This window comes from Talpa occidentalis, unplaced genomic scaffold, assembly GCF_014898055.3.
Source record: "Talpa occidentalis isolate TD23 unplaced genomic scaffold, MPIMG_talOcc4v2.1 talOcc4.14, whole genome shotgun sequence".
Lineage (NCBI taxonomy): Eukaryota > Metazoa > Chordata > Mammalia > Eulipotyphla > Talpidae > Talpa > Talpa occidentalis.
Window position 1 is genome coordinate 64,208,184 of NW_023601433.1, and position 27,939 is coordinate 64,236,122.

At 36.3% G+C, this 27,939-nt stretch overlaps 1 protein-coding gene across 2 annotated transcripts in view; it reads right to left on the reverse strand.

The window, feature by feature from the left end:
- The window catches only part of CUBN (cubilin), a 225,935-nt gene that overhangs the window by 14,358 nt on the left and 183,638 nt on the right, over positions 1-27,939 (reverse strand). For both annotated transcript variants that reach the window (XM_037510673.1, XM_037510672.1), the window contains exons 57-60: positions 27,018-27,218; positions 26,217-26,346; positions 22,608-22,825; positions 7,778-7,986 (exon numbers count right to left, since the gene is read on the reverse strand). In XM_037510673.1, the coding sequence (XP_037366570.1) occupies positions 7,778-7,986; positions 22,608-22,825; positions 26,217-26,346; positions 27,018-27,218 (758 nt within the window). The remainder of the gene's footprint in view (positions 1-7,777; positions 7,987-22,607; positions 22,826-26,216; positions 26,347-27,017; positions 27,219-27,939) is intronic.

Sequence of the window (27,939 nt, forward strand, 5' to 3'; positions counted from 1 at the left end):
CATGGTAAATCTGTTTCCATATAGCAGACACAATATCTCCACTGAGGATGTTTGCAAACCTAAATTGCATGCGCCTGCTCTGCCTGAAATGCACCTAATATAAAACCCAAACTCTTTATGGTGGTCTTCAAGCCCTTACCTGGACTGGCCAACTCTCCCCTCCCCCTGCTCCCACTCCCACTTCCCAGGGTTCTTGGCCCAACCCTCCCACACTCCCTACTCTGCCTGCCAGAAACACCCCTTCCTTAGCTATTGGAATGTCAAGCCAACAGTTCCAGCAGTCTCAACTCAAAGGCCACTCCCCTCAGCAAACCCAACCATATCTAACATCACTACCCTCATATCTCCCTGTCCTATTTTCTTATTATAATCAAAAGATACCTTATTTACTACTTATTTTCCTATTTTTGGGGGGGTGGAGGAGCTGGGGCAGTGACAGTGAGTATTATTTTGAGTCACCAGCATCCAGAAAAATTCCTAGCTAAACAAAACCCTCAACACATGCCTGTTCAAAGACAGGGTGTTTGGATTTCTCCTAACACATTGCTAGAAAACAGTTTTCTCCAGCCAAAGAATCTTCATAGTATTTCTAAAACAAGTATCTTCATGTAGATTCATATATTGAATTTATAACAGAACTGTGGTGTGTTATAAAACTCTGAATAGCCATGGCCACTGACATTATTTTTAAGGTACGAATTTATAAATTAGAAACAGCTAAGAACCACCATTTCAAAATGATCAGAAAAATAAATAAATTTTCCACTAGATGGCACTGTCTCTCCTACTTAAACATCATTTCAGTAAATTTAGAGATTTTGGTTATCTAATCCTCTCATTGTATAGAAGAGTAGATTTGCCAAATTTTAGCTAATATACTTTTTCTGATAAACAAGTAAAAATTTTATTATTAATCATTGCTGTCTTTATGATCATATTCACATCAACAAGCATTTTCATTCTATTTACTGTGCCAGACCTCTGTGCTAGGTCCTACCTCCACAAGAATATCTAAAGCACTTTCACTACCTAATTTGACCCTGAAAGGTTAATAATAAATAATAAATTAAATATACATACGTGTGTGAACTATATATTAAGCGTAGAAAAATAAGTGCTACAATAAAAATAATTAAATGTCTTAGAAGAAGCCAGTTGATGGAGTGGGATAGGCCTGACACATCTGGTCATAAATATCAGCCTTTCCCCTTCACGTCTTTTTTTTTTTTTTTTAAGATTTATTTTTATTTATTTATACAAACACTGGGTACAGTCAGAAGCGCGGGAGGGTGAGAGAATTCACCAGAGCCAGAGCGGGGAGCAGAGCAGGCACAAGGACCAAAGTACATTGCTGAGGGGAGCAGCGGGCAGCAGGAGAGGTCTGAGCGCCATGTGGGACCCTCCTCCGGTGGCCGGGGAGCAGCCGGGGATCGAACCGGTGCTGCAGAGGCTGCGGGCAGCTTCGCAACCCAGCGCTCAACTGCTGCGCCACCCGGGAGGCCCTGCCCCTTCATATCTTGAGGGTTTTCAGAGCAATAACTTGCATGGAGCTGCCATCTCCTATAATAATACCTTCTTCTGAAATACACACTGGAGGACCTGCCCGAGATTCTTCTTGAGGAGGTGTTGCTCTTTTTAGAAACATGTACATGGACCACCTTGGTTTGCTTTTTTTCTTCATCATAGATTTACTGGTAAACAGATAATGCACCAGGGACATTACACTCTATTAATGAAAATCTTTTCGTGTTGGGGTCCATGTCTTCGGACTTTTTAAGGATCTCATTGAGAGCTACAAAAATCTTCTACTAAATCATCCACTGTGAATTTTCTCTGGGGTGGCTGTTTTGCATTTTCCTTTCCTCTTGCCTCTTTTTCAACTATGAGTTCCTGTTCAAGTTCCAATAGCTCCTTATTAGTCAATTCCTCAGGAACAGTGTTCCAGAAGCTCCTCATTATCATCCTCATCCACACACCAGTTGCTTGCCATCTCAACCCGTTGCCTACTGATTTTGCGACCTCCTCTTCCTTGACAAATTCTTTGACAATATGCATGAAGCTTTCGAGTGTCTTCTTCCAGATGTCACTCATACACTCCTTGTGGATACCACTCCAAGCCCAAGCAAGATTCCTGAGGCAGCCATAGATGTTTTAACCCTTCCAAAATTATATCACTGTTCCAGTAACTTCCTCAGTTTGTCCAGTAACTTCCTCAGTATAGCCTGGGCATAGATCCTCCTCAGACTAGACCTTAAAGACTCTTCTAATGCCTTGATCCATTGGTTGAATCGAAGATGTGGTGTTTGGAGAGAGAAACACCACTTTGATATAGCTATGAATATTACTAATAGGATGAGGATGTATGGGAGCATTACCAACAGTAAGCAAAATCTTGAAGGATAACTTATTCTCTAAAAAGTACTTCATTTTGCAGGCAAAGCAGTTCAGGAGGACATCTCGGAAGAGCAAGTGGATCATCCATGACTTCTTATTGCTACTGGAGTACGCTGGCAGTGTGTGCTTACTGATTGCTTGAAGGCCTTGGGGTTCATTCTCCCTGTGCTGGATGACAAAGGGTTTTAATTTGTAGCTTGTGTCATTGCCTCCACACAGACCGTTATTCTGTCCTTTAAAGTCTGGCATTGACTTGGCCTTCTTATGGATGAAATTCCTTCCAGGCACTTATTTTCAGAATAGAAGCCTTTATCCAGGTTGAAGATTTGGTCTGGCAAATAATTTTTCTCCACAGTCAGTTTATCTAGAGTTTCCAATTTTTTTTTCCAGCTACCTTTACATCAGCTCCCAGCAACTCACCACTCACTTTCACACTGTGTAATGAATAATGACTCTTGAATTGTGTGAACCATGCAAAGCTCACAGTAAGTTCAACATTGTTCTTTCAACATCACAAAGAAACTTTTTGCTTTGGTCATGATACACACGGTGCTGAGAGGGTATGCTTCTGGGTCTGGTCTTCAATCCAGGTCATCGGATGTTTCTCTATATCTGACATAGGCTTGTCTCGAATTTTGTTACTCATTGCTTTCAATGATGCAGATCTTTCAATAGCTCCTGTCCTTCAATATTGTTGAAGAACAATATGGAATGGGGCAGGCTTGACTGGCTAGCACTGACCATCACTGATTTTCCATTTTCCTAGTCCTTCATCACTTTTACTTTTGCTTCCAGGTCAATTACTCAACATGTATTCTTACTGGCAACATTAGCAGTGAGTTTCGTTCACTTAAGAGACCATTATGACCAAAACAACATGAGATTAAATCAAGCATAAGGGGAAATGATGCTACCAAGTGAAAAGACAGACATGAGATGCATGAGGCTGGTGTCAACATAAAATTCACAACACTGTGAAGGCAACAGTGTCACTAGGCAACAGGACCACCATTGCATATGCAACTGGTCATTGACCAAAACATATTTATGCAATGCAGGACTGAATTGAAATCTGCGCTGTTTCCTATATTTTTATTTCTTTTTTTTTTTCACTGCATTTAGTCCATTATACTGATTTTTTTTTTTAATTATGTGTATGGCTAGGGTATGGCATCGATGTGATTTTCACTTCACGTGGTCAAGGAAGCATTACAAATATTGGCTATTCCAACAGGCACTGAATGGGTTGAGAAGATGGGAAATGTTAGGAGGGAAACCTCACCTTTCCCCTTACTCCAGTATTTTCTAGCAGAGGGATAGCAGTTAAGGCCACAGCCCTCAGTCCTCTCTGCCACTTCCCTCACTGTTTACCACTAGAGAAGTGACAACTAAAGATCAGCAAGTTGATGTCAAGAAGCTAAGCACACACTATGTAGCTTGCTGCCTTTCCTTGTTGGGGGAAGATTATGTCCTGAATGAACTTCACCCACTGATGTTTTATGGACTCCATTCCCACCTCCATGCCAAAGAGATCCCAGGCCCGAGGGCCACAAATCCCATCAATGCCATGAATCTGCATGACTTGGCTTCCCGAAGCGGGTACTGCTGGGAACTAAGGGTGGAGTTAAGCAGCTGGGCCAGGTTTATAACTGAATAACTGCGGGCCTGTGCTCGCTTGGTGTGGCCTGCCCTCAGTGTGCTCCCGGGTCCCAGCTCAGACTATTACCAGTAGGAAGCATTCACCAATCAATCTCTCTCTCTTTCTCCTGGGTTGCCCCTCTTTTCATTTCCCTTTTGAAAATAAACCTTTTATTAACCTTGCTATGTATGCCTGCAGTTGGGTCTTGTACTAAATTGTTTTAAGTGCATGGGTAAGGACTCTCACAAAGGTCACCCCATTTCATTTTGGGGCTGCTTTGTAACATCCTCACTCCCTTCACTTTGGTAGGCAGCTCCCACAGGAAGCATGTTTTAGTGATTCTCCTCCCAAACCGGACCCAATTATTCCATATAGGTGTACCCTTTCCTGCTTTACTTTTCAATTTCTCATGTTACTTATTTGGCAGGTAATGCAATAATATACATGCTTGCATGTCAGTCTCCTCTGCTTTACAGCCTCTTGAGGAACCAAGAGGTTCCTCCAGTGTTAAAGGTATCTTTAACACTCCACATCTTTCATGTTGGATACCACCCCACACAGAATTATGCAACATGACTCTTTATGGAAAGCATGTTATTTAATCTCAACAGCAACTGCTCAGTTAAATACACAATTCACTACATCCTGCAGTGATCCTAATACTTTCCCAGCCAACCATTTCAAAAACAATAGTGATCTAATTATGAATGAATAACGGAATTGGCACATTTTCACTTGCATATATTTACCTACTAAATTGAATTAAATTAGCTTTTCTAAGAAGCTATTTGATTTAATATCTGAGAAACCATCTAAAAAAAAACAACTGTCCCATTTATCACAGAGGATCTCTTTAATAAATATGCCCCAGACTGTTCTTTGATCTTGCCACTCTAATAATCTTGAAAAGTTGCCAATTAAAGGGACTGGTTTCCCAAGAAAAAAAAACAAGAGAAGTTCTGAACAAAACATTTTTTCCAAAAGGACATTTCATTCTGAAACTAGAAAATTCTTGTTTATGATACTGCTATTTCTGTTCTAAATGGCTTAAAGAAATTCAGAAAATTGGGCCTCCCCGGTGGCGCAGCGGTTGAGCGCTGGGTTGCGAAGCTGCCCGCGGCCTCTGCGGCACCGGTTCGATCCCTGGCTGCTCCCCGGCCACCAGAGGAGGGTCCCACATGGCGCGCAGACCTCTCCTGCCGCCCGCTGCTCCCCTCAGCAGTGTACTTCCGTCCTTCTGCCTGCTCTGCTCCCCGCTCTGGCTCTGGTGAATTCTCTCGCCCTCCCGCGCTTCTGACTATACCCAGTGCATGTATAAAAAAAAAACGAAAACAAACAAACAAACAAACAAACAAATAAATAAATAAATAAAAACATGCCTTTAAAAAAAAAAAAAAAAAAAAAAAAGAAATTCAGAAAATTACTAATTGTTTTAATGATCTTATCACATCATTTGTGAACTTGATCTTGGGGATAAATCCAATCAACCACTCCCTTAACAGGATCACACTGAAAATATTCCATTATGAATTTACATTTATAATAATGATACATATAAATTAGTTTTTAAAAATACTTTAAGAAAACAAAATTCCACAGCCTTCATGCTTGTCTGGTGGAAATAAAAGAAGAAAATTTGTTCTTTTAATGTATGCTGAACACTCTAGCATACATTATCTTTATTTTTAAAACAGCCTTGCCAAATACATATGATTATATGAATTTTTTAATAGATAAGGTTATGAGTAATTGAGGAGATGTGGATATTTACTGGTGGCAAAATTGGATTTGTGTCCATACTACCTGTCCTCAAACTTCTTACTTTTATGTAAAATCAGGATCAGTCTTGATTGTTTCACTGCTGCTCTGGCCATTTTGGTCTCATTTTAGAAAAGAAGAATTCAACCTGACATTATGTGCCTTGTTATCTCTAGTTTTTCGTGAACTCCCTCTGCTTCGGCTTCAGTGCCAATACTCTACTTAAATGGTTGTCATCCAACCTAATGAGACTTTTCTTCTTCTGAACCATTCTTGGACTCTAATTTACAATTTAATAGTATTGACCACATGTCCTTGGTAAGATAATCCACCCCATTGACATCAGTGATAGTGCCACTGTTCCTGGTTTTTACATTTTTCCCCCTACCACTCAGCTGTTTATTGTCCTGCCTCTTTTTGTCCTCACTAACTGCTTCCCTGTGTACATTTCCTAGAGTTGAATGGAGCTTGGCTTTCTAGTTCCATCATTCTCTTCCAAAGAAAACATCATTTCTTCAGATGGAAAGAATGCTCTTTTGCTGTCTCCTCCTCTCTGTTTAATCTGTTGTCTTGCTGGAACTCCATTCAATTCTCTGCCTACAAGCAATCCCACTTATCTGCCCTACAATCACCCAAACAAAACCAATACCTGTCAAACCTACAATCTCCTCTAAAAAATACTGACAATCTTCTGGCCTGCCAGGTTTGATGCTTATCACAGTGAAAATATAAGATACTGTACAATTAAGTACTCAAATCTATGTTCCATCTATGACTTTCCCTTCCCTCTCCTTTAAAACTGGTTTCTATAAAATTTATAATTTTTGAATTTAAAAGATCCTCTCGCATCAAACTTGTCATCTTCACTATCTTTGTATATACAGTTTCAGGCCCCTTACTGAATGGTAACCCTCCCTGGGGTTCTGACTCCAGATTGCCCCCCTTAAAATCCACATAGACTTCTGAGTCCATATTTATTTCCTTAATCCTTAAAAATTGCTCTTAACATATCACTCACTGGAAAAACTTCAATCACTTATTTTCAACTGCATAAAATCAAAATTCATTAGTTTGAGTTTTCAAAAACCTTTATAATCTGGGTATTTCTCTAATTAGGTAATTTTATTTCTTGCTACTCTTTGCCAATATTCTACTTCAATAAATCCAGCCTGAACACTCTTTCAAGAACATGCACATCCCAACTACTATGTCTTTTTATTTATATTAACTTTGTTTAGAATGCCTTCTTGTCCGACTTGACCCAGCTTTCTCTCACTTCATGAAGACTTTTGATTACCTCAGATTGTCGTGAAATTGTCTTCCTTTTAAATGTGCATTTAAGGCTGGATTCAACGTATTAGTTAGCACTTAGATGCTGACTCTCCTGAATGCTGATTGCAGATTTACATGTATCTTTTCTTAGATGTTCAGTCAGATTTAAAGTCCTCAAGGGCAGAAATCTTGCCATACTTGCTATTTCCATTCCCAGGGTAGTAGTATATATTGATTGTTACTACTTACCATTTTTAATCTGAATTCATATAACTTGATAGAGTGATAGTAGTTATTTAAAAATGAACAGGAAAAAAAGGAATAGAAAAATTTCTTGATTTACTTCTAATGAGACTTCAGAACAAGCATATTTTCTACATCTACAGGTGTTATGAAAAGCAAATATGTACAATTTTCAAGCTAGAAAAACTAAGGGATGATTTTTATATGCAGAAATTATTAATTGCAGCGTTTACCAGAAGTCCTTTGAGTATGTCTGCCCAACCAACCCATCTCCCCACAGGACAGCTTTGACAAGTCATGGATGAATGGTGAATCTTAAGCTAAAGCTAGCAGCCATGGGAGGCATCCATAGTAAATATTAATTTGATGTGAAGATAGAGCATCTGTAATATTATACATGATATCTTTGAAAATTAGTATTAGTCACAATTTTGTACTCACTAGACTCTGTTAAGATATTTAATTCCTTACCTTTACATAATCATAAAGGCATCTTTGAAAACTACTTGCTGCTTCCAGAACAAATGTATTGAAGGTGAGTTTGATTAATTTGTTTACAGGTGCTGTTATGAACCATATGCAGTTTAAACTCTTGTCGTATCTCCCATTCAAATCACTATCAGGAGAGGCAAATGTGCCATTTGAACCTGTGAGATAACCACCACATCCTTGCCTAGGTCCTGTGTTAAAAAAAAAAAAAAAAAAAAAAACCAAACACACATTACTATGCAGACCAAAGAGAATCACTCTTATTTCACATGGCGGGTTTTGAAAATCATGTAATTTCTATTTCCTGTCACACTTTGATGAACATTATCAGGTTGTTCACTGAGCATAAGTGCACTTATGCCACTTGCCTTAGTGTCTTCATTACTTACCTCCTCTTCAATTCTTTGGGCCCCTCCCTCTCAAGCATATTGCCTAGAGAAGTGAGTAACAAGATTTGGTCCTTTATGCATTTTTATAACTGTTGATGTCATTTATTAAGACTTTCTCAATCCTTGAAAAAATAAATTTTATACAAAATAATGTATTTTGCATAACAAAACTGTTGAGAACTATGAACATATTCTACTTTTATGTTCTATTTTATGAATACTACCAGATTATAAACTGAAATTATAATTTACCTAACACTCTAAGAAAATTGGCTCCCAAGCAATCTTTTATTAAAATAGTCTGATAGAAAAAGGCTGAGAGACATGTGAAACTATAGTCCAATTTACATTAAACCAAACTGTATATGTGACTTTTTTCTTTTTTCAAAAAGAAGGAGAAGCTGAAGAAGTTTACTGGAGAACAAAAGGTCTACATTGAAAAGTTAGAAATTCAGAATAAAAATACAAAAGAAAAATAAAGAATACTTTCAAGATTATTAAATGGTGTACTATGAAAAAAATACAGACAAAATTCTTAGAATGTAAGATTGAGTTTTGTCCATTCCATAGCCTAAGCCAATGCCTCAAAAGTGATGAAAGGGCATAAAAGAAAAACCTATTGAGTATTTGGAAGAAATAGTGAGGAGGAATTAAGCTCAGAATAACCCTAGTAAGAATAGGGATTGAATAGTTTTTCAAAGAAATGTTCATAAAGCTTGCACAACTACAACTTATTACTAGTTCTGAAGTTAAATTTCATCAACATTGGCCTTCCGTGGATTAAGTCTCATTTCATTCCTTTCATCTTTCTGCTAACTGTGAAAGGATCTCTTTCAACATTAGGGGGCACTAAGATTTTGGACTTGGATCCTGGTAGGAAATGCAAACAGCTGCAGCCCTTCTCAGACATAAAGAGTGTCAAAGGTGCAGGGTTTTTTTTAGTATATGTGAATAGGCTGTCCTCTTCAAAGATTCTAAGTTAGATAAAACTATAGGTTTTTTTTGCACAGTCAGAGGTTTCCAGGAGTTAAAAATGCTTCCAAAGGCCCAGTTCTTGATATATCTATAGATGGTATATAGCACAAGTTATTCTGAAACCAAAGCAATTCACAGTGCTGTACTACTTATTGCTAGTAACTCTATATGGAACAGGTCTACAAACTAAAGAAAGAATTGGAGTTTGCACATCTTTTATTCCAGTGTGGATTGATTGCTATTTAAGGAAGCCACTTAAGCTTACTGACATGCATAGCAGAACAGAACAATTACTTAAGGAATTAATGAATTGATAAATTTACTTATCAGTTAAATATTGCTTTAGTATTCAGGAAATATATTTAGTACTGAGATGAATGACAAGTCTATAGCAGTGATAAGTCACAGATAATAATATAATTTAGAAAATGACAGAAGCCATAAAAGATGCAGAAAAGTGTGAGATTTGTACAGAAGGAAATTGCTTCGGGTTATGAGGATGTAGAAAGTTTGAGGAGGAGGTGATATTTGACCTTGGTTTTCAAGGATAAATAGGACAAGACCATGCAGTAATCAAACTGGTATTGGCAATTCCAGACTGAAAGAATTGATCACTAGATGTTAAGTAGACAAGAATTTACATACTATGTATAGGAAAGTGTAAATCTGTTTGATAAAATGAATACACGAAGGAGAACAATGAGAAGTAAGATTGGGAAACAGTATAGGTTTTTCTACAGAGATCCTCAAATTTAAATTATTGGATTTCATCTTTAGACTTAATTCTGTAGGTAATGGGGATCCACTTCAAAGGTCTTTTTTTTTTTTTTGCAATTATGTTTATTGAGGTGACATTGCCTTAGTTACCTCATTAGTTTACATTAGTTTACAATTTTGTGTCTGCTTTTTTACAATGCTGTGTCTGCTTTGGGGGCTATAGATTCAAACCTCTACAAACATACACTTGAAAGGGTTTTTCATCAGAAGAGTGATAGGATTAGAACGCACTTGTATGATCTAAAAATGGCATCTGGTAGTAGAAGCCATGTGTAAGGGAAAGGGATTAGAGGAGATGAGACCAGGTAAGACAACTTGGAGGGCTTCATACAGGAAAATGATGTCACTGGATTTTTCCCATTAATACATCAACTTCAAAAACTAAGTGTTACTTTAAAAAGTTTAAGCTATATCTTTACTATTGCTTGTACATGAATTATTACTAAAAGTTAGCAGAATGACAACTGTACTTGGACACAGTGAGCACATCACACACACTTTATAATATTATTTCTACCACCATCAACAACACTACTACTGTCACAAGACAGATACACTTCTCTCTAGGGAAACCCAGAGCAAGAATCTGTAAATTACTGGCATGTGTTGGCATAGATCAAATGACAAGTAGCTGATTAGATGATTTCTAACACTTCAGTTCCTCTTTGCAGTGCACTAGAATGGACAGGGTTCATTTTTCTGTCCACTTGATGTTAAGCTTATTCTAAATAATGGAATACTAGCAGTCATGAAGTAGGAAGGGGTCTCTAGTGGGCTTGTGCTTTTTGTCTTGACTTTTCTGCTCCCATGATCCATCAAGTCATGCCCTGGGTAACCAGTGGTGAAAGAGAAAATGGATTCCTGCAGAGCAGACCTGAACCAGTCTGGACTGCAGAGTTGAGCACAGTCAACCACATCCTGCAGCAGAGGCCTGAAAACCAGCCTGCAGTCCCATAAGTGATAAAATTAAAGAGCCAGGCATAATCCAGTACATTTTGGATAGTTTTATATGCAACATTATTGTGGCACTAGCCAACTAATAAACAAATAACTCATTTGAATTATCAACTGAGTATAATAGAGTATATGGCTTAATTCTAATACTCTGTAATAGAGTATATGGCTTAATTCACAAAATATTCACACAGAATAAGGAAAATGGAGGACAATCCTAACTCAAATAGTTAGATAATTAAATATAACATTTGAATACATTAGATAATTTATATTATATAGGAATAATACTAAGAGTAAATATATTGTATGAGTGCATACTTATGTATTGCAAGTAAATCTAATATATGAGTGTTTGGGTATTTGTGTGATATAGGAAATGACTATAATTGGCATAATTTCCCCACTTCAATGTTTAAATACAGTACAACTGTTCTGTACTTCTACTGTACCCATGGCTAAATGGAAAAGTAAACCTTTGGGAGAAATATAAAGGCATATTAACAAAAAAAAGTTCTTTACCAAAGGTGTTATTGCCGCAGCACTACCTCTGTATTTCAACGATAACAGAATTTATGAGAAAAACAGGGGAGAACTCTGTGACTATGAAATACCTTCATACAAAAGAAAATATTTGTTTACTATCTTGATATTTCAAAATTCCCCTTTTGTTGTTAGTATAAGACCTTAACCCTGACATCTTGTTTAGCATCATAAATTCATCATCTTCCTTATTACTACACATTTTTTTTCACCATCCAGTGGGCTCCCATCCATCAGTACCTACTTCATCAGTCAAGTTGACTCAACAGCATTCTACAATGACATTACTTGTCCCAAGAAAAAAATGTCTCTCTAACCTTCCTCTCCAAATTGAAAACACTTCCTATAAAACAGTTTTCTTTAGATAAAGAAATTGTTTTACTAAAAAAATATTGGAAATATAAACCTCTAGTAAGCAGTGAGATCTGGATTGAGATCTATTTAATTAAAAACTAGTAACTGAATCCTAAATTATTTCTCTCCAATTATTAATCTCAAGGTGAAGCTGTAGCCAGAATAAATCTCATAAAGTATGAAATATGTTATCTAAGAGAAAACATCTTGAACACTTCAGTGGATATAGACACATTTCTAAATAGATACCTTGAGAATTGACATTTCTGTGACTGACTTCACATGTAGTTGACATTTTATTGAGGTCTCCTGGATAGGATCTCTAGCCTTCTCTGGACAACCACTTCTTAGACAGATGGTGGGCAATGAGCAGTACTCACGATAAAGATCAGCATTTTTCTGTTTGCCAGTGAGTAAGCTGGGCCTTTAGGCTATAGTGGAAGGCAGCACAGAGACACACAGGGAGCAGAACATAAACTCTTTTAAAGCTGGTGCCTTAGGGAAATGGGAGCACACCAGGATAGCTGGCTTTCAACCACACAGGGTTGCAGGGTTAGAGCTCCATAACCCTTTCTTTGGGTAAATCCTACTGTGATTTTCAAACCTGAAGTATACAACTGCCTTAAAGCAGTGAATTTATTTAAAAATTCAACTAGGTTTCAGATGAACCTGCAAATTTGATTTATTTTTCTACTCCCTCACCTCAAATATATACACATTATAAGCATCATATTTATGTTATGGAAGAAAAATAGCTTTAATGGTTTTTGTAACATGAGTTGTATTGTTTCATTTAACAATGTGTATGACTTTTGTATTTTTATTTGATTTGATTCACTTTAGATATCCTAATTTGATACCTAGTCTAACTTATTTTACAATTTGTATTTAATCTAGTGATAATACAAAAGGTAATTCCAATAGCCAATCAGTACCTATAGTCACTAGAAAAAGAATAATGCAACATATAAAGAATTAGGATAAAGAGAATGTTATTATTTTTTCATTTATTTTGCATTATTTAGGCATAACCAAACACTTATGTATGCATCATTAATTCCACCACAGAGTTGTTCTTACCAAATTTGATATTTTAAAAATGATTTATTAAGCAAAATGGTAAGATTACCTTAGCTGATGCAGGGAAAAGACTTGATAATATGCAATACATTCATCATATAAACTCTCAGCAAACTAGGAGCAGAAGGGAATTTTTTTAACTCCATAAACCTCATCTTCAAGAAACTAATAGCTAACATAATAAAGTGAAAAACTACCTACTTTCCTCCTATGATCAGGAAGATCTCCTACATATAATCATGAAAAAGGCAAGGGTATATTTTCTCAGCACTCTTATTTAACATAGTATTGAAAATTCTTGCCAGTGTAATGGGAAACTTAAAAATGAATACTAACTGTAGAAGAAGAAATAAAATCAACACTATTTGAAGATGTAGAAAATCCCAGGAAAATTAAATAAAAACTCTCAGAACTAATAAATGTATTTAGTAAGAACTCAGGATATAAGAACAATACATAAAAATCAACTGTATTTATATATATGAACAATGAACTTGTGGAATTCAAAATTAAGAAATAAAATTGTTCAAAAGAAAATGAAATGCACTGTTATTACTTAATGAAACATACAGGCTCTGTGTACTAAAAATTACAAAATGGTGAAAGTAGTCAAAGAAAAATGGTGACAGATACATGTTTATAGCTTGGAAGACTCAGCATTTCAAGATGTCAATGATTCCTATAGTGATGCATAAGTTTAATGCAATTGCTAGCAAGATTTTCTGTTAATATTTAAAAAAAAAAAGCTTATTCAAATACGGAACAGGCCCTTGAATAGCTAAAACAATATTGACAAGAAAAACAAAACAAGGCATTACTCCACTTGACAATAGGTTTAATTTATAGCTATAGTAATCAAGACAGTATGATATTGATATACCACATATACATCAATGGAGCAGAATACGGAACCCAGAAATAGATTCATACAAATATGCCCAATTGATTTTTTACAATGAAGCAAAAGGAATTCAATGAAGGATGGCCCTTCTTTTCAACAAACAGCGCTAGACCAACTGGACATTCAAAGGTAAAAATATATGAACTTCAACCCAAACCACACCTAAAAAAAACTAGTTCAAAATGGCTCAGACAAAATGAAAAATACAAACTATAAAATATAATGGTTTATTTAAATCCAATAATGTCAGTTATTTTATTAGATGTAAACACATTAAATTATCCAATTGAAAGACAGCATAAAACAAAACCCAAATATATTCTTTGGGATTAGTTTGAAATTGGAAAGTTTAAAAAATATACCGTGCAAAAATGAACAGAAAGCAAGCTAGGGAAGTTATACTAACTCAGAAAAAGTAAGGATTAAGCTAAGAAGCATTAGATATGGATCTTGAAAAATGATATGATCAATTCACCAGAATTACATAGTAATATAAAGAATGTATGTACCACATTATGTTGCCTCAAATTAAAAAAAAAGACCGAAGTAGCTCAGATCTTTCCACTGAGCTTCTTTTTTTTTTTAAAGATTTATGTGTTTATTTATTTATTTATTTATTTATTTATTTATTTATTTATTTATTTATTTATATGAGCACTGGGTACAGTCAGAAGCGTGAGAGGGTGAGAGAATTGAGCAGAGCCAGAGTGCGGGCAGCTTCGCAACCCAGCGCTCAACCGCTGCGCCACCAAGGAGGCCCTACTGAGCTTCTAATTCCCACCTCTTCATACCTTCTGAACATTAGCCAGATATCTTACAATAACTAAATTATTCAAATCATATACAGAATATATTATTTTTGCCTACAAATTCTGGTTCTCTCCTGGCAGTTTCATATTTGGGTAGTGGTATCACAAGATATAGTCCAGGAACTTAGGTTAATAATTTGTTCTTGTCCCTTACTACATTGCTCATAGAATATTGTGTACTATTAATTCTACATGTTAAGTATTTCTTCTTTAAGCCCCCACCTTTTTATTTTCACATTGCTATGCTGTCATCATCATCCCCTGCCTAAACTCCTATAATACTTGCCTAAATTTTCCCTGCCTAAAATGTTGCTCCTATTTAAAAACATCATCCTCATAGGTACTAGAATGCGCTTTCTAAAAAAAAAAAATCACTCATAGTACTCTCTTGCTACTTTTTCCTATCTTACAGAACCTCCATGTTCAACCCTGCTTATCTCTCCTGTTTCATCCTTATTCTCCATCTCACACCCAAAGCCACCTCAACACCTCAAAACATTATCAAAGAATGGACACATCAGTCTGCAGCCTCTGAAATGGAATACACTTGCAATTTTGTACATACTTTATATGTTTTTCTTATCCATAAAATATCTGTTTTCCCAAACAGATAGTATTAAATAGTATTTAAATAGTATTACCCTTCCAAAATAATACTATTTAAAGTTCAAATTTGTTATATGTTAAATGTTATTAGGGAATGTTCTAGTTTAATAGTCATCACAATACTATGAGATAGTTACTAGTGTGCTCACTTTAAAGATAAGAAAATCAAGACACAGAGTAGATTAATAGTTCTCTAAGACCAAACTAGTTAGGATGTGCAAGAACTGGATTTGAACCCGGGAAGTCTAGCTCTAGCACTTAAACTCTTAACCACCAGACTACATGTCAGCATTCATGTTCTCTGTGATGTTTTCTCTAATAATGGTCCTGGGCCCTGTGGTTTTTTTTTTTTTTTTTTTTTTTTGTTCATTTGTTCATTTTTTTATTAATTAATTTTTTAAATTTTTTTACATCATTGTTCATTTTTAAACAATATTTGCTTCCCCTCACCCCCTCAGGTGTAGTCCCCATCGAGTTTCCTTCACCAATGCACGGGGGTGCACCATCACCTCAGTCCCCTGTGCTCCTCCCTCCCTTGCAGGATGTCTCTGATTTATAATTGTCCATTTTTGCTTTGTTGTGTTTTGTACTGTTATTATTTTTTTTCACTGATGTCTTATTGGTTCCCCTATCTTCCTGCTATAAGTGAAACCATCCAATATTTTTCTATTTCCTCCTGGCTTATTTCTCTGAGCGTAATTCCTGGGCCCTGTTTTACTCAAGACCAAAGTAACCACAGATTCCTTCTTTCCTGCCTCCACTGTCTTTTGCATATACTTCAAAAGCATTTATTGTGCTGACTTTACAATTATTTGCTTTTCCTACTACTTGATAAGCTTCATAAGGATATAGTTGAATTCACCTTTGTATCTCCAGAGAAAAGTTCATAGTAAATAGCTAGTGAACACTGTTGAATAAACAATAAAGAACTGGGTAGAAAATGTAAAGAGTTCTTACTGGATGGATCTTTCTCTCTAGGCTTATGAGAAATTCTTATAATTAAACATATTTCTTGATTTATGAAGTTGTTATTATATTACAGGCACCTATTATGTGTATGTATGTGCATGTTTATGCATTTGTATATATGTATGTATTTATACATAGATAAGTACATGTATATGTATGTGTGTATATTTTTGATTTTAGCAAAATGACTTTTTGGGCCTATGTGTTAACCTGTTTTCAAAGCTAAATTTAGTTAACCTTGCAGCATATGTGATTGTGAAGAAACAATTAGTGAAATAAGAATAAGAATATCACTGAAGGTGCATTAGGGATATTGTAGTAGGAAAATGCTTCTTTAACAAAAAATTTGCAATTCTTTAGCTAAATAGTATTAGCTCTTCTACTTGAGAAAATTTAATCTCTGTATATTAGATTTCAGCAGGCAGAGAAAATTCAGGATACATTAATGTGCAGCAACACTTATGTACTCAACACTGACAATCACAAAATCAAAAGTTATCACAAAGCTGAAAATGTTTAGAGAAAATAGGATACAAACAATGTGTTATTAAGCAGTCATAAATTAGGTTGCAATATAAAGGATGTGAAATTCTTCAAACTAACCAAAATCAAACAAAAAAAAAATCAGCTTTTTGAGAATGACTTAAACAAGGACATGGAATTGTTTTGTTCTTCTTATTTTTACATTGTTGTGTACTATGCTATTGATATTTCAATTTATGACTGTGATGGCAGTATTATTTAGTGAGGACAGGGTTTACTTTTCCAATTCTGCTCAAAATTTGCCAAGTGACCTTTTTGCAAACTAAACTAATTTGTAAACTAAACTGGATGATAAGATTAACAATCACATTTACTTTGTAAAAATAAATGCACATGTGCCTTCATTTTGTTAGGATTTTAAGGAATTTTACTAAATTGGAGGTCATAATTTGGGGGGGTAGAGGGATTTTTTTTTTGTTATATAGATATTTCTTTCCTTTATATTCTAGTGAAATTATACTCCACATAACTGTGAAAATTCTTTACCATTATGCCATGGAAAGTTGATAAGAGAGAAATGACATCTGTCCATCAACATCAGAAGATAATGGACTTTTACTACATATATATATAATGTTACTTGTAAATAAAAATATCATTTCTGTTGTAAACACTAAATATATTTTAGCATTATAAAATATGTCATATAATATTAATTATTTAAACATATTTATTATGTATTAAATAATATTGTATGTTGTGATATAAATACAAATATACCAATATAGTATATATATGCAATTATATTATTTAATAATGTATTATTTATAATGCTTTATATATTCTATATGTTCTATCATAAATGTTTATATATTAAACATACAAACATATTATAAATAGTATATTATTAAGAATTATGTTTCTATTCCTTATGGATAAGAGGAAACAGTGATTGCTACAGTTATATGCAATATTCATATTAATAGGATATTACCTACTGGGACAAATCAGATAGGTAATAGAAATAACAAGATGAATGTCTTTCAGAAAATTTACCCTGAGAATCTCCTCTGTCCCTGTGTTTATTTGTTGCCCCAAAGGTGATGTGGGCTGATTCAGAAAAGAATAAATTAGGAAAGAGTCATGACTGCAGGCTTGGCTTTACCTCTTACAAAACATTTTGGCAGCAAACAAATTCCTTACATTGTTAACTTCTTATTTCTTCCTATGTAAAATGGGACAACCCCTGTATCATGGGTGGTAGTGAGCACTACACAAACACACACACATGTAATTATATATATAAAGCCTCTCCTGTAGATGCTCAGTGATAGGAAGTCATTATCATTATGCTCTTGAATTTTGTGAGGTAGTCACTGGGATTTAGCAGGACATAAAGCTGCTGTATAACATTATATCTGATTCATGTATTAGAAAACAGAGAAGCATACATAGCCTGTAGCCCTAATAATGTAATAACATTGTAAATCAAACAATTGATTTACAACCAATTAGATTTTTTTTAAGTTTATTATCGGTTAGATATATTGTGCTTTCAGACTCCTGGGAACCTACATCAAAGCCAAGCTGATCTGTGTAAGTATAGTGATTTTTATAGGGAACTCTGCTTACAAATAATTTAACTCAAAATTTCTCATGAGTTTAATTTTGAGAAGGGCTTGGTGTGGTTTAATTTATGCAGAACATATTGCTTCCCAGCTTTTCCTCACTTGAATGTTTTTCAAAGTGTTATGTTATAATTTGCCATTAACTCAGTTTTATCACTTAGCTTGGTTTCTACAATACCATCTGGTTTTATTTTCCCAAAGACAGCCCTACCCTTCAAGACCAGAGACAGCAATCTGGTCATTAGAGGACAGGGAGGCGGGTGGAGAGAGAGGTACAGACTCTAATGTCAGAATATATTTTCGTAACAACTTTTCATTTGTTGATCTGGAATTTTACTCCTGTCTGTTTCTTTTGTAAGGGTTTGGTGTACTACACCTAGGTAAACCTATGGTTTCTTGATCGTATTCCCACATTCTCAGTCTAGAAATAAAAAACCTTTTCAATAAAAGCCACAAAGAATAAACTTCAGATAACCTTGTCTTTGGTATAATCTCCCAAGGGATGTGCAGTCACCAGTGAAAGTTACAAGGTTTAAAAAGGGCGGAAATAGGCTTAGCCTAGTTTTCTATAAATGGGTTTTCAATTTCAGCTCATCTCATTCTCAGACTTTATCAGAGGGAGCAAAAGACATTAGGAAAACAGACAGACATCACTTTCGTGTAAAGCCCCCATTATTGCTAGACTGAGAGTTACTTGAGCATCAATTTATAAAATCATTCACACTGTAATTCAACTATCATATTGCACTTATACTTTTAAAAATAATGTGGTTTGGCAGCTTAGATTAGGCTGCTAAAAAGCACCTAGAGTTATATATATACAACAAGATATGTAGTGACATTGAATGATTTTAAGTATATTTTTTATTGTTTAGTTACAGAATTTTAGGATGCCTCTCAAAGTCCAAATATAACAAACTATGAAACTTAAAAATGACTAGATCAAAGTCTGCATTTGTTGTTACACTTTTCTCCATTTGTTGTGACTGTATTTTCCATCACTTTGGTCCCTTAATTTCATCAGCTTTCTTGGTCTCCCTTTCCTATCCTCTCTTACAAGTAAACCCTGTTCTGCAGCCTCAACATCCTCCCACCATGTCCTTTTGTCTTCCTTTAGTACATTTGGGAGATATTTTACAAATGTTATGGAAACAGTTAAAACTTTAGAGACCAGATACACATGACCCAAATGTGGAAGGTGATCCTGTATTCCTAAGTCTTTGAGAATGAAAATGATCTAACTTACTATCCTGAGTAATAGCTGATCTATAAGAATCTTGGTTGAATTTTGGGAATGAAGTGAATCTAGATATAACATATATATATATATATATTCATATATATGCACTATCATATAATCATGAAGTAGGAATAATTTATCTACCTTTTTTTTAATAGAGGCATGTTTTATTTATTTATTTATTTGTTTGTTTTTTGTTTATACATGCACTGGGTACAGTCAGAAGCACGGGAGGGTGAGAGAATTCACCAGAGCAAGAGCGGGGAGCAGAGCAGGCAGAAGGACCGAAGCACACTGCTGAGGGGAGCAGCGGGCGGCAGGAGAGGTCTGCGCGCCATGTGGGACCCTCCTCTGGTGGCCGGGGAGCAGCCGGGGATCGAACTGGCGCCGCATAGGCCGCGGGCAGCTTCGCAACCCAGCGCTCAACCGCTGCGCCACCGGGGAGGCCCTATCTACTTTTTTTTTTAACTAACATAGTCAATGTTGATGGAGTAATATTGCTATATACTAGGTGTCAGCTAGTTCTTGTGATTTAACTGGGACTTGGCTTTTGATTTTAGACTTAAGTTACAAATTATAATTTAGGGTTTATTTATTTATTTATATATTTATGTATTTATTTATTTATTGTACTGGGTAAATTTCAGTGCAAAGTAAGAAGGAATAAGAAATTATTGCACCATGGAGTGCTCCTGTTGATAATAATCATCACACTTACAGTGCCCCTCCCCCCACCTTGGAAGTAGGGTGGAATGGGTCATGTACCCTTGTAGGAATTCACCACCTCAAGATTACTTCCTAATGCATAAGTCTTTGTCTTTGACATTTGAGGTACTTTAAAGGAATTATTTACTTGCTGCCCATCACATTGTAAAAAAATAGGAAATAATAATAATTCAAATTGATCTTTTTTAGTGGATAAAAATTGAGCTAGGAAATGGTGTTGGACTTTTTTATAGCATCTCACCAGGCAATAACATAGTAAAACAACTGGGTGATAACCACCTGTTTCCTGTTCTATAGCTTTTCCTGTTTGGGCATATTTCCATGTTTGTGGATTGTGATTCACTTTGTCTGAAAACAGGGCGCTGATGAATTCAAAACACATCTGCAAGTTTCAAATGTTTCCCGAGTGACACAGGCAAGCAGAGTCATGACTGAAGCATACCCTGGTGGCAAAGGAGGGGCGGGAACTTAACTAGCAGGAGTTCCTGGAAAATGGGCACTAGTAAGTATCAGTTTTATACTATGGTGCATGTTGACTCTGGCCAAATCGAAAGGACCAACAGTTTCTTAAACTTCATGGGATTAAAAAATCCAGTGACTATCAGATAAAAGTTATGCCAAATGATAAGTAAACTTACATGTGCAGTTTTGAAAGCTTTGTGAAAGCAAAACAGTACAAAATTATAATACTTAGGTTTTCATTAAAAATTACCATTAAAGATGATTTAAATTTGCTTCTGAATTATTTCCAACTGGTCAAAAGCATTTATACAGATGACAAGGAGGCAAAAGTCACCATCATGGAATGCAGTAGTAGCACAATGCTGGTAAGTAATGAAATTCCATTTCTAACTCTCCGCACTTAAACCTTTTCTCTGTTACCAGAAGAAAAGAGTAATTGACTGAAAGTATCCAATGCTCATGCATGAACAGTGCCTCTGACAGGGTAATATTTTCCTTTCTGTGCTACTTCAGTTCAGTAAAATCACAATAAGTTGAAAATGTCTTCTCTGTGGCTCAGAAAAACACAGTAATTTAATGAGCTAGGGAACACTGGCTAACTCGAGCTTCATGCAGATGACAGCAGTGTGGGGCACTTAAGCCTATTTTAGTGGTCATGAGAGAATATATTCGAAAAAAGAAAAACAACTTGAAAGCAGGTAGCAATAGCAAATGTAAATATATGCCATTTGAAAGTCTGTGCTGAAGGCAAGGGTATATGAGTTGCTTTTCGCAAAGAAATCTCCAAAGGAAAATTAATTTTGCTTTCAAAACAGCCTTCTGTGTTTTGTATGCCACTTCACTTAGGCAATTCTATTAAGGCAATACTCTCGTCTACCCATGAGACTTGCTTTCAAGTTATTGTTGATACTGCTAAGTAGGGTAGGTGGCAAAGTGACTTTCTGATACAATTTCTCATGATGTCTACAGTTTATTGGGAAGCCTTCAAAACACAAAAGTCTAAACGCTTCCCTCAAGGAATGCATAAAAAAATAACACTCCAAATGTAAAGGAGTTTAAGGTAAGTTCTGCTTTGTATCAGGAGAATGAAGATCATCTCACAGCCTGGGGAAAAGAGAAGGAAGGGGATTTTTTGAACAGTGAGTCAGGATGCTCATTGTAGGTCTCTCTGAGTCTTCACATACTATGTGATTTGTTCAGTGAGCTGTTCATTTTCAAATCTATTCCCTAATCACATCCATATTCAAGTGGAAGAATCAAAACACTTTCCAGACAATACCACTGACACAATGAATATAGATAAACAGATAACTTGTGTTTAAAATGGTTCCAAGTTCTAGAGATAATTTCTCACCTGCAGTGGGAATAAACAGGGATGATATTTTCAATTTTTCTTCACATGATAGCTTTCCCAGCCACCTCCTAGTAATTCCCTGATCACTATCTCCAGCTCAAATCCTCTCTCAAGCTTCAGTGTCCTCCTATATTTCTGCACTTAGATATTTCAAAGTACTTCTACCCAAATACTCAAACCCAAATATAATATTTCTTCCCTAAATCTTAGCTTTCTAAGGTATCCACTCTCCAACAAGTTACTGACAACAAGTCATCTTCAACTTTTTTTCACATGTAACACATCAAGCTCCAAACACTGTATGTCTGATGTCTTCTACCTTCTGACTATCTCTGAGATTTCTATTCCTCCTTCTGTATTCATTTCCACTGTATTAGTTTAAGAACTCTCATTTCCCATGCGGAATTCTGTAATAAGCTTCTTTTTTCTCAGGTCACAGGGTTTCCTGAGTCTTCCTCCAACCTGCTACCACTGTGATCTTTCATAAAAAATTAAATTAAATTAAATGAAGCAGAAAAGGAACAATAAGTGAAAAATAGACATACATGTCCAAAGTTCTTACCCAGTGTCTGCTGGAAAGTTATCCTCCACCCTCTTGCTGTTTGAAATGAATCTGTCTTGAACACTAGGAGCACACTATTATTGCTGCTCTTAATATTTGGAAAACGTTTGGAGCCACAGAATCTGCCCAGAAGGGGATCACTCATGTTAGAACCATCATAAATCGCCAGGTAGTCGTTGGAGCAGGAGGTGGAGGGAACCACATCAAAATCACTGAACCTGTGAAATGAATTTCATTAATATTGATGATATACATTCATATTTCCATGATATTTATTGTACCTTTAGTTCTTGTAAAAAAACACACACACACACTAAAAGCAGAACATCTCAGCTTTGCTTGATAGAAAATATTAGAAACAACATACTACTGTACTGATCAGGTAAAAAGTTTAGCCAACATATTTTGATTATAATTATGTGAAAAAGTGAGATATTTGCTGGGGATGTAGAGATGAATATGATACAGTTTTAGACTTGTAGGAATTCACAGTGAAGAACATATTAAGTCTCTTAGAGATTAAGTTTTGGTAAGTTGAACTTACATATTTATTTATCATTTCAGCAACACTTTATTTTTCAGTATCATTAAAACAGATGGCTTTCACTCTGTTCCCTTGTTATTCTGAGATTCAAGTGGTACTATATTCTTTGTTTACAGTGACAATATCTGTGCAGAGTGGAAGAAGCTAGAATCATAGCACCTTTCTCATTCTGAGTTTCTATTTTCCTCTTAAAATGGAGAGCTTATAGTAAGTAAGGTTATGTGCAACAATGTATAAAAACCAGACTCTCATATATGCATAAGTAACTACTCAAAAACAAAATAAATCAAAACAAGTGAACATTATTACTGTGATTTTGAAAACCAAAAATATGAAACAATATTACTCACAAAAGAAATAATAAAAAAAAAACAATGGTAGAAAAGAATGAAATAATTCTTCAGTCTCATCTGATTGCAATCACCAGAATTCATATACTGAGGAAGCCCAGGGCACACCCCAAGCATCTTCCTTCCCAACACTGGCAGGACTAACTGTGCCCCTCTCCCCTACATCCCCCGCAACCCCTGTGCACACTGGAGGTTCAGCATGGTGATGAGGTCAAAATACAGCTTTGTCATGCATTAAGAGCATATGTTATATGTATTTAATTTTGGAAGAAGATTTTAAAACTACTACTCAGTTTGCCATCTTGCCTTCCCACTGCAGTGATGAACGTTAAAGCAGAGGCAGAGATGAAGTGGCCATGAGCCTGGATGGCAGAACAGCTGCGATGGGTGGTATCAAGCATATTGGAAACACTTAGAGTAGTGAGCAGTAAAATTGCTGAGTGAAGCTACTGTGACTTGGGGCCACTTGTTACCTCTTATCACCTGGCAGATATATCACTAACTCATCTTTCATGGCCTGGGTTCATGGCCTAAATGGCTTTGTCAATTCAATTTAACTATCCCAGGGTTTCCACACAGGCGAGGCTTCCTACATGGTTTAACTTCAGGATTTTGTGGTGGTTTCATAGCTTACTCTTTTTTAAAAATCTGTTAATTATTTTGATATCCTGTCCTCATTTTTACAGGTTTCTTCTGCTTTCTTGGTTTTCTTTTTATTAGCAGCTATAATATAATATATACTTTGGAACAACTTGAAAATATCTAATGATTAAAATATGTCCCTTTAATAGTCTTAAGACAAAAGGGATCTGTTAATTTTTTTCTCAGAAAGGTTTTCATTGGTGACTTATTTTTCAAACCGATGATGAAGAAGGAGATGAAAAAGTATTTTCTTTAAACAAGATAACATTTAATGTTCTTATAAAAGAAGATGAAGAGAGAACGATAGGTAGACAAATTCTAAAAACAAAACATTCTTTTTTTATTCTTTATAGACGTCTATTTTCCACAGCATGAATCCATAAAGGAAAATAAAGATTTGAGTTTCTAAGAGGATTCAAAGCTGTTTTGATTTTTTATCTTGCATAATTTTCCCAGGGGAGCAGAAAATATTTGGAAAAACACAAAACGTATGTGCAGGCACATTTTAAGAGTCTTAATAGACTGTTTATGTTGTATTGCTGTCTGCCACTTCTATAGCACTTAGTATGTGTTTCATAGAGTGCAGGTTCTTAGAAAGAGTATAATAAATAATTTTCCAAACATGTTGATGGGAATGCTGACTATGGTGAGCCCCAGGCCCCTGGAGGGAAACAAAAGGAATTTGCATGTTATCAAGCATGCACAGTATAGATACAGATATACTGATATAAATATAAATATGTGTAGAATTATAGTGTGTGAGAGTGTATACACACTACAATCCTACATGTGCTAGAAGCAAATATTAAATATTGAGCAACAATGGCAAGTGACTAGAAGCACCCTCTGTGCTTCCATCTGGGCAGGTGGTTCCTTTATGGGCCTTCTGCTCCTGGCCATCTGGCAGGTGCTGATTACTCATTTTTTCTTAGGACTTAAAAGTGTCTTTGTCCTGGCGGCACAGCTTCCTTACAAATAATACCAGGTGGGATCTGCAGTTTCCCTCGAGGTCCAGCCTGGAGACCACTTACTTACTGTCTGATATAGGAAGCAAATCACTCTTGATGAGATTTGTTTTATAGCCCAAGAACCCATTTTAACACATGAATGTCCCTAGGGGCAAATTACTGAGAATTTGTGATTTTGGGAGGAGAAAGTGATGACAGACAATGGGCGGGGGCTGGGGGGAGATAGGTAGGAGTGGTTAGACCACAAAGTTTCTATAAAATATTCTGTGCTAGTGTGATGTACACAAACTTTCAGAGTTTTTCATGCTCTATGTCACTGAGTTAGAAATATATTATCTAAGATGAACATGATTTTCAACTTTATAGCTGTGGAGATCGTATACTCTTTATCAGTCTTATTGGGAATGAGGAGGATTAGAAGAGAATGCCACTGATGATAAAGATAATTTGTACAGTACCAATTTAGAGGTGTTCTGCCATACTAGTAAAAATAAATGTCTTAAGGAGCTAGAAAGTATGAAAGCTTTGAGAGCTAAAATGGGAAAATATTAAGGGCAGGGAGAAGGCAGTAGGGAGAAGGCCTGGTAAGGATTCAAATTTGATGCTTCAGGTAATAGTGTATCACTTTGGGAAAGTTATTGGCCCTCTGAGCCTCAATTTTGTCATCAATAGAATGAGATTAATAATATATACCTCATATGACTGTTTTAAAAATAAAATATTTAGGGAAAGCATAAAGTTCCTTGTTTCTAAGTACCTGACAAATGGAAACAGCTTTTTCTTGCCTTCTCTACACCCTTTGATTTAGAGAGACTTTAGAACTTTATAACCCAATATATGAAACTCCTTTAAAAATGGTGCATAAGTAGAACAAATTGCTTTAATTGGTAGGGCACTTGTATTTCCTAGTTAATCACTATCGGCTTTTGTGGAAGGGGAAGACCCCTTTACCAGGTTTATACTAACAGCTAGTTACCTCTCTCTCCCATCCTCTAGATTCCCTTGTAAACATGCAGTTAAAATCAGTGCTCTCCATCAGAAAAATATCTTTTACACAAATAGAGGCAAAATGATTTTCTAGTAAAGGTAAATTTGTCTGACGTACTTGAGCTGAATCACCCTGTTGGCCCAGACAGTGATGGTGTACAAACAGAACATGTTGTTGGGGTAGTCTGAGTAGGAATAGGCAGGGCTTCGGATGACTCCAGAGGTGAAGTTGAACATCCCACCACAAGCTGCAAACGAAGATGGGGGAATATGCAGAGAACAGTTATTACTCATAGCATGGAAAAATAATTTTGATATATTCTTTAGTATTGACCTCTTTCCCTGAGGCAGGGTGTGTGCAGGGGGGAGGGGAGAAAAAGTGATTGTTTCAAAGCAACTTAAGCCTCTCTTCATTGTGTTTACAAATAATTCTGATCTTTTCACTGAGGTGGGGGAAGAGACAGTAAGAGTTGAAACAGGGAAAAGTGTTCTAAGACACATCTTGGAATGGAATACATCTGAGTCATATTGATAGCAGAGTGAAAATAATGAGAAAGAACATTTCAATGTTTGGGGTATAACTATTCTTTCCCTGTAATTAATTGATAGATTGAGAAAGATGACGACAGTAATCGGAAGTTTAGAAAAGTCAGGTCTGTTTTAAGAAGGGAAGGGTGGTAATCTGGAAATGTTAAATACAAATCTGAGTCTCCTCTTTCAAAGAGATTTTAAAAGTTGAAGGTTTTATTTTTTCAAAGAAAAATGTTGATTTTGTGGGGATTATGAACCCAACTGATATTTTTTTCCCCTTAAAATATCTGAAATCATTCTTGTGGTGATGTATGCATCACAGTTAAAATTTCTTGTGGAAATTGCCCAAGAAGAAAAGAAAATTCCAAACAGCTTTCAGGCTACTCACGGGTTATCCTGTAGGAAAGTTTGAATCCAAAATCTGTGGTGTGTGCATTAGAGTAGAAGTTAAGCATCACTGGACCAGAGAGAGCGATGGGAGATGGGGTGTCATCACCACACAAGGTGGCAAAAGGCGTGGAAGCTGAGCTATAACCCCTGATGATTCGCACACCGTCATGGGCACAGCTTCCTGCTATGGCTGAGCGAGCTGTGTGAAAGCAACAACAACCAGTGTCACAGTCAGAACCAACATAAACAATCAAGGCTGTAAACTTTCAAACAAAAGTGTGATGAAGATTCATGCCACCGGCATAGATATGAAATTGAGAATTGAGTTAATTTGTCACTATTTATCATGGTTTCCAGGATGAAATGTTTATCCAAGCTTTACAACAAACACCTGTATGAGAACATAAGTGCAACTTCACAGTAGAGAAATCCCACTTTGAAACAAGGCAGCATTTTCTTCCTTTGTAAAATGGCTCTTTTAATTCAGTGGTTATAAACAGCACAATTTTTCCTCCCAGGGATATTTGGCAATATCTGAAGATATTCTTTGCTCTCGTACTGGTGCGCTGCTGAATTGAGTGGGCAGACACCAAGGATGAGGCTAACCCTGCTGAATGCTCAGGGCAGCACTATACCCCATGCCCTTCTGCCACAAGAAAAGTCACCTGGCCCAAAAATGTCAACAGTGCTGCTCTCAAGAAACTCTGCTTGAGGGCCTCCCCGGTGGCGCAGCGGTTGAGCGCTGGGTTGCGAAGCTGCCCGCGGCGTCTGCGGCGCCGGTTCGATCCCCCGGCTGCTCCCCGGCCACGGGAGGAGGGTCCCACATGGCGCAGACCTCTCTTGCCGCCCGCTGCTCCCCTCAGCAGTGTACTTTGGTCCTTCTGCCTGCTCTGCTCCCCGCTCTGGCTCTGGTGAATTCT